The following is an 11,496-nucleotide window of genomic DNA, read 5'->3' on the forward strand; positions in this document are numbered from 1 at the left end:
TTAATTTATAATAATTTTAAATATTTTAAACCATCACTCCAACATAATAGCCCATTAAAACATTTCTGCACACCTCAAATATTTGTTTGTGGTTAGTAAAGCACATACATAGAGACACATAAATCCATTAATAATTTGTATTAATTAATCACCATTAGCCGACGGTCCCAAAGCACAGAGAAAAACCATTGCATTGGCGTGATAAAGTCTAAACTTGGTTGCCATAAATCAAGCGATCAATCAGCTGTTTGTAGCATACATACATACGTTTATAACGTGCACCAAACACCTGAATGAGTGTTATAAAGCCGCAGAACTCATATAGAGAGCACACACACAGCTTTTTATTTATTACTAATGGTTATTATTATTTTTTAGTTTTTTTTTTTAATTTTTGATTAATTTTAGTTAGGTTAGTTGCTTAAAATATCGAAATTCTAGTCAAGTTAGCTTTGCTATAGATTTTTTTAACTAAAATTTACTAATACACAACATTCGTATTGTGAATATATGTGTGTATGTATGTGAAGGTGTGTGCATTTGTGTGCGTAGTTTTTGTTTTTAATTTGTATTTAGCAAATTTTAGGCAGTACTTGAGTTTTGCGAAGCGCCACTGATTGCATTAAACAAAGCCATGCTATTGTGTTGCCCGCTCGTGACGCTATCATCCAAAGGTTGAAACGGCTCACCGAGTAGCTCGCTGAGCGCCTGACACAGTTTGCGATAATTTTCGGCCAGCGCATTGTGATACTCGGCTTGATCGTTGCTGATCATGCGCGCGTTCAACTGCAGCGCCGTATTGCAGACCTTAACGAAGTCTCTGCAAGTAGTAATTAATAAAAATATTTACAAATATACCGTTATTTATTTATTTGCAATGCACTCACCTGAAAATGTCCTTCAAATCTTCGACGCGATCTATGGAGAAATTGCTCACTATTTTGGGATCCAAAAAAGCTTGTGCATAGGCGAGTGGACCGGCATTGACGGTGACGGCGACGCTGCCTTGCAGCCGCAACTGCAGCTTCTTAACATCGGCTGGCGGCAGTATGACCTCTTCGAGTTCTGAAACCTTCGTTTGCATTTCATCGATCGCCACCTCTATGGGGCTCAGCTCGATGATTTCGCGTGACTTTACCGGTATACGTTTCAGCACATAGGGGAAGGAGTAGGTAGCTGTAAAAAGCAGGAGATTTGACATGAAAAAAATTATTGCATATTTCTAAGTACGAGGACTTACTTTTGATGACTGTTTTGCGTTTCCATTGCTCTTCGACGCTGCCACGCGCTGCACCGGATTTCGTGAATGGTGTTTCGTACATAAAAGTGTCGACATCGTGATTTTGTTCGAATTCGTTTAGGCGCTGATCGAGCTCTTCTTTGCTGAAGAATGGTATGACGTGGGTGACTTGGATGTAGGCCAATTTGGCATCGAGCGCATTAGCATCCACCTGGAGATAGGTAAAGACGTAAAGATCAAAAATTCTTACATTAGGGCTAAGGAGATTACTAAATCGATTTAATTAATCTTTAGCAATGTGCCATATTATTAATAAGGAAAAATTCCCGTTTCTTTCATTAAGATATCTTATGGATTGACTGATATAAGTTAGTTAAAGGCAGCGAGGTCCGGGAGACCCGGACCCGGGTATAGAGACCCAGATTTCATTATTGGATAATATTCGACAGAAGAAACCACGTCCAGCACGCAGTGAAGAAAATATAGCAGCCGTAATTGAGAGTGTACACGAAGATCGTGGAGAGTCGATTCCGCGCCTATTGCAGCAGCTCGGACTGACGTATGGAAGGACTTGGCGCATTTTACGTCAAGATCTTAAATTGAAAGCGTACAAAATACAGTTTGTGCAAGAATTGAAGGTTCGCTCGACCTTTCCAAGCGACATCACTTCGCTCTATGGGCTTTAGAAAAGTTTTAAGAAGATCAGACGTTTTGAGCCAAAATTTGTTCAGCGATGAGAGCTATTTCTGGCTCAATGCATATGTAAACAAGCATTTGGGACTTGAAGACATTCAATAGCTGCCATTTCATCCAGAAAAAACAACGGTTTGGTTTGGTGTTATTTCTTCAAAAATTATTCCGGTGAGAACGTAACCGACGATGACGACCGTGCCTTGATACGCGATTATTTGATGCCTGAAATTGAAGCTCGTGATCTCGGCGACATTTGTTTACAAGAAGTTGGCGCCATGTGTGGCGACACATCGCATCAATCAATGAATTATTGAAGAACACTTCGATTAGCAGATAATTTGCGAACAATCACGCTTCGATTCAGCCAAAACATCACGTATGTCAAAGAATGCTCTTTCGATTGATAATAAACATTCCCATTAAATAAAAGTGTCTGTGTTTTTTCATTAAAAAAGTAGGGAACTTTGAAATGGATCTCTCTTTAGTAGACGAATGGATTAAAATCTAATTTTTCTGAGAAGCAGAAATATTGAGGACTGAATTTAGATAAAATTCTATAGGATTACGAAAATCCATGGTATTGGCAACTTACTAACTACTACTGCCAGTTGCTTACTGAACAATGCTTACTGTTGGCAGTAAATGTAAAATGACGTTTAGTCATTTGAGGTATGGGCGGTACTCATTGTAGAAGACGCTGAATTACGCAATTTTCATGTAAACCTATTTATCCACTTCAGATTAAATTTAATGCTTCTAGAGAATTTGGAAGCTTGATTCTTGACTGAGTTGCATTACTTTATACAATATTTTCTATCAAAATATCTAAATTTTTACTGAAGTTATTGCTTGTATAGATAGACGGACAGACAGACAATCACCTGGAAATCAACTCGTCCGTCTAACCATCCTTATGTTTTTTTTAATAAAATTCTATCTATTTTGATTATTTTTGATATTCTGTTTATGAGAAGGCTCTTTTTATGCTCAAATTTGTACGGAATATTGCGGCATCATCTAAGTGAATACATATTGATTTCTAATAAAGTAAAGGCCTATCACTTGCAGTAAGAGCTCTCCCTTACTTATAGATTATTATTACAGTGCTAATGCAGTTATTTCATTGTGATTCACTATTTTCGAATAGTCTAAGAAAGTTCGGCCCAATTGTATAAAGCCCTATCAAATGTATTTTCATTTTATTTTTGATTCGAAACGTAACCTTTTATAAAAGAAGAAAAGACTATATTAGGAAAAATATTACATATAAAAGGCGAAAAAATACTCTAATAAAATTAGTTTATTAAATTTGAAGAAATTAAATTCAAATATATAAAAATATTCTAAAAAATCAAATCAATAAACTTTTCGAACAGCCCTTATTTACCATATACATATTTACAAAAGTGTATGTACATTACATATATATGTAAGCAAGTAAATGAAAAATTTGAAAATCTCTACGAAATACTGATACCTTCGCACATATAAAAAAAAAAACTGTATTTTCAATTACTATGACATACAACTTTGCCACAAGCCTCATTTCACAAATCTGGTAAATATTTTCCCGAAAGGAATTAATTTTTGGGTTCGAAATTTGACAATATAATTTTTAAATTTCTACGTTTTTTACTTCAGTTTTAAATCCTATAAAATTCGTTTTAAAAACAACAAAACCAGAGAACGTATATTTTCTGCTTTTCGACGACTGATCAACACGACTGCCGAACGACCAAAAAAACGCGCAAGAAAAATTAACGACGACAGTCAACGAAAATTTTCACAAAACATATCGGGTAGTCAGTTGAGGTTTTGAAAAGCATTTAAGACACGGCAGAAAAAGCAGACTCTAAGTTAGCAGTGAATTTTGACTCGTCGCCAAAAATAAGTGGAATTTAAGATGCAAACAGCCGCCGATATGTCCATAGAAATGGCAAATAAAGAAACAGAGCAAACAACCAAGCTCCCAACGCCGATAAGCCGCACCATTATTTCCACCAATGGACTCAAAATCACATCCAGATTGAATCCGGACGCCAAGGAATTCTATCCCTCGTATTTATTGCGACAGAAAATTATGCGTGAAACTGGCGATGTCGGTGGCGGTAGTGCACTGACGCAGTCGCTACATCTCACGCACAATGCAAATGTTTTGAAGGTTATGAAAATCGACGATATAACGGGATCCAATGCAATAGGTGGAGAGGTGAATGCGCTGAAGGAAAAAATAGACGATGTCAAAGCAAAAGAAGCCGATGCAATACAAGTTGTGGAAGAAATAAAGGCACCGAACGTGACGGAGCCAGTCAAAAGCAATAATGACAATGACACAGGTCTGGACGTGGAATTGAAAGAAGAATTGAAGAAGAAGCAAGATGGAGCAGTAGTATTGGCTACCAAAGTTACAGTTTTGCAGTTGAACCTGGATACCGGAAAAACAACGAAGCAAGTGGAAGAAGACGTAAGAGGTTCAGAAGAGGACAGCACCGACTTTGAGGATGCCGAGGGAGAACCGATGATACAGCCGGTGAGCACACAAGCGAATAAATTGCAACTAAACCAATTAGAATTGAAGAATGCGGAGACAAAAGCGACTTGTAACGAAGGAGAGACGCGGACTGTACGCAACAACAACAGTGAGCTTAGCGAGAACGTAAGTGATGAAGAGAATCGCGAGCAATACTCCGATCAGAGCTCCAATGAAACACTCAACGAATTCAAGTGTAAAGAAGACACCGAATCCGTTGAAGTTAGTGAGCTGAGCGAAGAGAATGAACTAGCCGAAGAAGAGGTCTCACATGAACTACCACAAATCCTTGAGGAAATAAAAGAGTTCAACAGTTTGTGTGGTGATGGTGATGGCGATGTGGAATGCGAAGCGGATGGTATATGTGAATGTGTTGGCATAGGCGATGGTGATGGTGATGTGCCGCCAGAACATAATACACTGCAACCACACCAACAACCAACAAATGAAACGGATATTGATATAGCAACAGGTGGTAGCACCGAAACGCCACCGGAAACACCAAATGATATGTGTAAGAGCCCGACTGGTAAGTCACGCCTCGGCAAAGTAAAGCTGCTCAAAGAGAAGGAGGATAAGAAGAAGACTGAGAAGCGCACCACATTGCGCAAATTGGCGAGCATTAGTTTGAGCTTGCGCGGCAAGAATAGCACACATCACAGTGAGAAGACGTCGACACGCAGCAGTTCTTCGGTGATGACACGCACCAAGCGTCTCTCGGAGAGTCTACACAATCTCACCATGGGTCACAAGCCGAAGACGGATAGCAAGAAGACAGAAGGTAGCAGCCGCCTATTGCCACGCAGCGCCACTAACATACCACGACCACCAACAGCACGCGCACGCATGACTCTTAGCAGGGCAACCACCGAGTCCAATGGCATGAACTATAAAGCGCCGAAGACGTGTATAACCAGCAGCGTTTCAACCGCCAACCATAGCGCCCCGAAAGATACCACATCACTCAAATCAGTGAGCTCAACGGAGCAGAGTTTAGCTGCGAAGTACGTAAAAACAGATTACAGCATTTGAAGAAAAGCTAGCACATCTTTTTTCTGCTTGCAGAACCACCACACACACGGCCAAGAAGTCGCTCGTTAGCAAGTCGTCAAATGCCGCGCTCGAGAAGTCCGGCATACCCACTGTCACAGCGACCAAATCTAAGGATTCGGTGGGCAAAGTACGTCCGCGTGGCACGCACGCCTCCACTTTGCGTCAAAATGAGGCGCAAAAGGTAAGCGCATTAAGAAACAATACCTAACCTCACTTTTTATTTGAATTTGTGCTGTATTTTTCTGTAAACTTTGGTGCTTCAATGTGTTATTTTGTATTTTCATTTTATATGTCCATGCCTCGCAAATCCAAAACCCACATGTTGCGTAAAAAACTGGCTGGTCGCTGCGCCTGTTCAGCGTCGTAATCTATTTCCGAACAATGATGTCGAATCGAATATTGAATTGTCACAATTTTTGTTTAAGTAACGTATCTTTTAAAATATGAAAAAAACATATATATATATTTTTAATTAACCAATTGCTAAATGGAAAACCCAACACAAGTGAATTGTTGCGCTGTATTTTGGAGAGGTCAAGCCTTTAGCTTGTTTTGTTGCCGTTATTGTTGTTGTAAATATAAAGCAAGCGTCAGCGCCAAAGCAATAAACGACACATAAATGTAAACTATTGAAAATATATCTGTAAATTGTAATAAATACTGGTACATATTTTAACAACAACAAAAGTCGAAGATTTCTGGATGAATTTTATTGTATAAGTTTCTTTAGCAAAAGAAATTTCCTTTGTACATATAAAGAAAGTATGACGAAACATAGAAAAAAAACCCTCTAAAGAGGCAGGCAAGAAGATCTATTCTCACGACAGCCGGGTCTACGTTACCGGAATTGACCGGGTTTTATCCGGCCAAGGGCTGCTTTTGGATCGGTAAGTTTTAGATTAATTTTTTCATTACTGGAGCAACTCATTGCAATTGGCTTGCTCCGTATCCTCCTGACTGCTGGCCTGCTCAGGCCTTTAGACACATGCTACCAAAACACTACTGCGACTTTAGCCTCTACAGCTGTGAAATCTGGCCACTCGACTCGAACGAAGGACCCCTACGGCCTATAAGATCCCAAACAAGCAGCATGAGTCCCATTCTGATCACGCATCAAGACCACACTTTCACAGTGGAGCCATAAACACCTTTACCGACTCCATCTCAGTAAATAGCGTACCATTGCAGACGACGAGCTCCAGTTGTCACGACATTCGAAAGGGACCCTTACGCAGCTTTGTTCTGGATAGTGTAGCAGGTTAAACTCCTACTCATTCAGAATCGAGACCGACTTCCTTGCATGCTAGGCCCTACGCATCTGGAACCTCTCACCCTATGGTACGACTCAGTCGAAACAGCACGTTTCCTGGACTTACCGTTAGATGACCTCGATGACAACTTGTCTGAACCTTCCACCCTAACGTGGACCAGATAACCTTTACAACAACATGTATTTGCTAAAGAAACTTTCTCAGATCCTTAAAACAAAACTAGACCAAACAATACGGTAATCATACCCTGGATATGGAGTTAGGTGAGAGATACAAGCCAAACCGTTCTCTCTAAAGTCGGGCCTATGTAACCGGAACGGCCCCGGATTTTTATTGGGTCGGCAAAATTCTACAACATTAACAACAAATACAGGTCAAACTCTATATCGATTATCAGGAGTTCAAGTTTTCTCGAGTGGTTGGGATGCTTCTATCTTTAGTGATGGTATAATCATAAAAGCATGTCGTGAGCAAAATTGGTTCAATGCAAGAAAAAAATTTCCAAAAGCTGAGTTAGTCTGCGAAATGCAAGCAAATTTGAGAGAATTTTATATATTTTTATATATTTTTCTTTATTGGCATGGACACCGCTTAAGCGCTTATGGGTTGGAGGATGGAATCATGTGTAGAATTTCACTCAAGCGAAGAAAGTTATCTGAGTGCCACAGAGGACAGAACCGGTTATTTTACATATGGCTCAAGCAGCTCTCGACTTAAGGTCTTAGACCAAGTATATTCTGGGTAGCCAAAAAACATTCATTTGAAAACAAGATAAAGTGAGAAGACGAAACATACCTTCCCCAAGATTGCTTGCTTCGTTCGGGACTCGCCATTAAAAGTAGCCATGTAAAATACACTTTCAATGAAAAGAAGAAAAAGCTAACTATATTAAGGAAAGGTAAAGGAAATTCTCTCGAGGTCGATCAAAATCACTTTTGTACTGAATTCTCATTTCTTCAAACCTTTAACAATTTGACGAAATTTCACGAGTTTAGTTCGATATCCCTTCGGTATGTTCTTACAAGTGTTTAGCAGATATTTCGTAATTAGGAAAACTCTCTTCTGTTTTCATTTTAGCACATTTTCCCTCTGCATAAATTATAATATGTTTCTGCATATAATCGACTCAAATTTTAGACTTACCGGCGATGAATCCATTATCATCTTGACCACATCCTCGCCGAATTTCTCTTTGTATTGTTTCGAGAGCCGCTCTGAAATCTCGCTAAGTGAGGTTAGTTTCGGTTCCTTGTAAACAAACTCAACTGCATGATCATCTTCAAAGTACATCTGTTAAGTAAAATAAATAAATCGTCAGTATTTTCAACTATAACTAAAAGTAAATCAGTCAAACTTACCATGCCGAAAAACACGACACGATAGAAACGACCCAACATGCGTTTGCCGGAACGATTCACTTCGACGATTTTATTATAAGCTTGCATGAGATGCTCATACGATTGCGCCAACTCGATATACGAACGATTACGCTCATACATCGGTAATATGAGTTTATATAGATCACCCAAGCATTCGAAGCGTTCAGCACGATCGAGAAAATCAGCGCACTGCTTCAGCTGGTCCAACAACATCTGTTCGGTGTATTGCGAATCCTGAGCGCCTGCATCCAATTTCAAACCTTGCTCGTCTCGCGGTATATTTCGTGATATCTGCTTGAAGGATGAGGCGCCCCAGTTGATGTTGCAGCCACCGCGTAAGCGTAAATACTCTGACATGAGCGCAGCGATGTGTAGGTGACAGCAAGCCGCCTCCGATATGTTAGCATTCTGCTCGTGATTGCGCGCCATCGTTATAAGCCAGGTGTGGCGCAGTTCGGGTGTGGAAGCATAAGAGTTTGCTAGTGAATACTGTAACTCGAGCAAGCGTTCAGGATCCATGTGATGGGCTTGCATTTGTGCGGTGGCCATCAGCACGGTGCGCACGCGACGCGTTAGATCTTTAACCTCCATTGGGAAACCGGTGCCCTTCATTGCTTTATCGCTATTCGCGTAACTGTTAATCATGGAGAGACTCTCTTGGAAGCGCGCGTTATTCAAACCGATCACATTGCCTATCATCTGTGAAACGGAGATGATCACTTGCAGATGCACCCGTGTGAGTCCTTTGCGGCCGGTATATTCAAAGTTGCTGCGCATCAGCAGGTAGAGCACTGCGCATGACTCGTGGCGTATTGCGACTAGACGACTGTCGCAACCCTTTAAGAGCTCATAGACCATTTGACCGCATAACGTGGCATTGCCTTTGAAAAGCGCTATTGAGAAATTGTTAATGAAAGCGCGCAGTGCGGCAAACACATGTTTCGACAATCTTTCCGACTGCCCCAGCTGCAGGAAACGCAGATAGACGCGCGCCAGCTGTGGCAACACTAGACTGTCACACAATTTGTCACGAAAATGCACGGCATACAAGCCGAGACTATCGAGTATGATCATGCCAATTTCAGTGGCCAAGTTAGACTCGTAAAGCGCCTGTTGACTGCGCGCTGTCTCTTCAACCAGATTTTCACGATTCTGCGTATGATTAAGTGTACCGGATTCGTGAGCTGTGCCATTACCATTAGCGGCTTGCTCCGCGCTGGGAGGCTGCATGCGCGCAGGTAATGTACTAGCCTTTGCGGTGCGCGCCGCACGCGCCTCCTTACCATCATCCGTTAAATTGATATGCTTTTTGCCCACGTAGCGGAATTGCACCAGACACAAATCCAATATGCTGAGATAGGCCAGCGTTTCAGTTTCGGTACAATTCTGCCACCAGCCGATCATTTGATCTTGCGCTAAATGCTTGACCACAAACAGAAAACCAAGCAAGAGATCTTTACTCTCCGCCGTATTGAATTTATCGCAACGCGGTAAACTATTTAAACCGTGCATAAGATTAAGCGAGCGGTTGTGACCATTACGCATGGCAACGTCCGTCAAATCGGTAACATGGTGTCCATTTGTGACGGCGCCTAAGGTGGGTGTGTCTTGTGAATTTTGCGAATCGGAATTGAGCGTATTCAGCGAACTCTCCGAGTTACCATTTGCGAGCGGCGCTGTGCCTGGGTGCCCCGCATCTCTCACATACACGGAAGCCCGCAGTGGGCTCGGATGTTCAATATGCAGTGTTATGCGATTTTTTGAACGCGGCGTAGACGTTGACGAATTCAAGGCTGTGTCTTTTCCAAATACATAACTGCTGGAACATGACAAACGCTGTGTATACGAAGCCGAATCGGCGTAAACGTGACCATTTGGCGTTACTACGCCAGACATATCATCGATGCGATGTGTGTTTTCTATGACAATACCCAACCAGGGCACATAGATCAGCGCTATGCGTGAAAGTTGTCCACGATTCTGATAGCGATCGTCGAGTTCATGCTTGGCGAGCAGATTTTTGAAGATGCGCAGCGCATGCCGTCGCACCGCGCTCGCTTCGTTCAGACTTTGTTTCAACTGTTGCAACAGTAAACCGGCAAGAAAGTGTTGGCGACAGAACTCGTCAGAAAGTGTAAAGTGCAGCATCATTTCCGGTGGACGATTCTTCGGATTCAACACGAATGGCAAATTTAGCGGCACATAATGCTCGTGCTGACAAATCTCAGCCAGAAAGTCAAACTTAAACTCTTGCAGCGTACGCTGATCGCCCGGCTCAAATTGTTCCATATAATATTTGATTAATTTGAAGACGAAACCACGATCCATGTAACTGAGGCAGCGACGCACGAATTGTGACAACGAACGATTCAACTGTTGCGTCTCTACAGGCAGATCTTTGTAGCGCGAGATCAGATATGAAGTCAGCACCTTGATCAAACTCTCAACACGCGCTGGAAATTCTTTGGGAAATCGTTCATTCCGCAGCATACGTATACGCCCGGTATCCAATAGGTGTTGTGCCATACTTTTAATAATCAAATCGAAGAATATACCCGAATAATGCATGAACTTATTGACGATCAAAAAATCAGTATTGTGCGGATGCAAAATGGTCGGCAGATATTTGCACAGCTCACCGTGCACCGTACGCGACGTCTTCTGACTGTAGTAGGGCGCATGAAAGACATACTTAACATAGGCGCTGAGTAGTTCTTTGCGACCGGCCTCATCGATCAGCATGTGTATGATGTTGATCAGTAGGCGTATGATATTCAACCCGATCTCCTCTGACTGTTTGTGCACGAGTAGTGTGAAAAGTTCATTCAATACGGTCGGCAAAAAATTAATCAGCGTGCTGATATCAACCGCATGCGCCGCTTTGAGTATTTTACAGGTCTCCGATTCTGCGGGTAGCGCTGTGGTTTTGCCGCCCTCCAATAGTCTTTCGCAGTGTGCGAAAAAGTTATGCAAATGCTGATCGGCGGTCAGTACGGTTGAGTCCATGCGGAAGGCGACGCCGAAGAGTAAGCGCTGATTGTCGATCCATTGTATCTCGGGACCGCAATTCTGCTGGAAATATGGTAATGTTTTGTAGACAAAGAATGGGAGATAGAAAGTGGGAGAGAGCGCGCGGGGTGTATCAGTGAGAGGGATGCAGTGCGTATGGACACCAGGATGATCGCAAACCAAGCGTAATGTTGACGGACGAGCATAAGTGTACGAGTGTTTGTGTGTTTAGGGCACCGAGAATGCGTATGCGTGTTGATGTTATGATTTTATTTTAAGTTCCATGGAATTTTTTTTTTAATTTTTATTATTTAAAAAATT

At 41.7% G+C, this 11,496-nt stretch overlaps 2 protein-coding genes across 7 annotated transcripts in view; one reads left to right on the forward strand and one right to left on the reverse strand.

Annotated features, from left to right (window-relative positions):
• The window catches only part of LOC108973728 (dedicator of cytokinesis protein 9), a 63,541-nt gene that overhangs the window by 1,982 nt on the left and 50,063 nt on the right, over window positions 1-11,496 (reverse strand). For 2 of the 4 annotated variants that reach the window (XM_018941177.1, XM_018941178.1), the window contains 5 exons: window positions 8,146-11,238; window positions 7,931-8,077; window positions 1,241-1,451; window positions 888-1,176; window positions 594-820 (listed from right to left, as the gene is read on the reverse strand). In XM_018941177.1, the coding sequence (XP_018796722.1) occupies window positions 594-820; window positions 888-1,176; window positions 1,241-1,451; window positions 7,931-8,077; window positions 8,146-11,238 (3,967 nt within the window). Of the gene's footprint in view, window positions 1-152; window positions 821-887; window positions 1,177-1,240; window positions 1,452-7,930; window positions 8,078-8,145; window positions 11,239-11,496 lie in introns of all 4 variants that reach the window. The other 2 variants (XR_001993745.1, XM_018941179.1) reach the window with 2 other exon arrangements.
• On the forward strand, window positions 3,467-5,960 carry LOC108973729. 3 transcript variants are annotated; one of them, XM_018941181.1, is made up of 4 exons: window positions 3,467-3,491; window positions 3,575-5,467; window positions 5,529-5,697; window positions 5,806-5,960. In XM_018941181.1, exons 2-4 carry the CDS (start codon window positions 3,837-3,839, stop codon window positions 5,881-5,883), a joined length of 1,878 nt encoding a protein of 625 aa, XP_018796726.1. In that variant the 5' UTR covers window positions 3,467-3,491; window positions 3,575-3,836; the 3' UTR covers window positions 5,884-5,960. The 3 variants fall into 3 exon arrangements, with proteins under 3 accessions (XP_018796726.1, XP_018796727.1, XP_018796728.1); XM_018941182.1 differs by lacking the exon at window positions 3,467-3,491 and having other exon boundaries at window positions 3,501-5,467; window positions 5,876-5,960; XM_018941183.1 differs by lacking the exon at window positions 3,467-3,491 and having other exon boundaries at window positions 3,501-5,467; window positions 5,814-5,944.

The sequence above is a fragment of the Bactrocera latifrons genome, unplaced genomic scaffold, assembly GCF_001853355.1.
Source record: "Bactrocera latifrons isolate USDA-ARS-PBARC rearing strain unplaced genomic scaffold, ASM185335v1 scaffold_5, whole genome shotgun sequence".
Lineage (NCBI taxonomy): Eukaryota > Metazoa > Arthropoda > Insecta > Diptera > Tephritidae > Bactrocera > Bactrocera latifrons.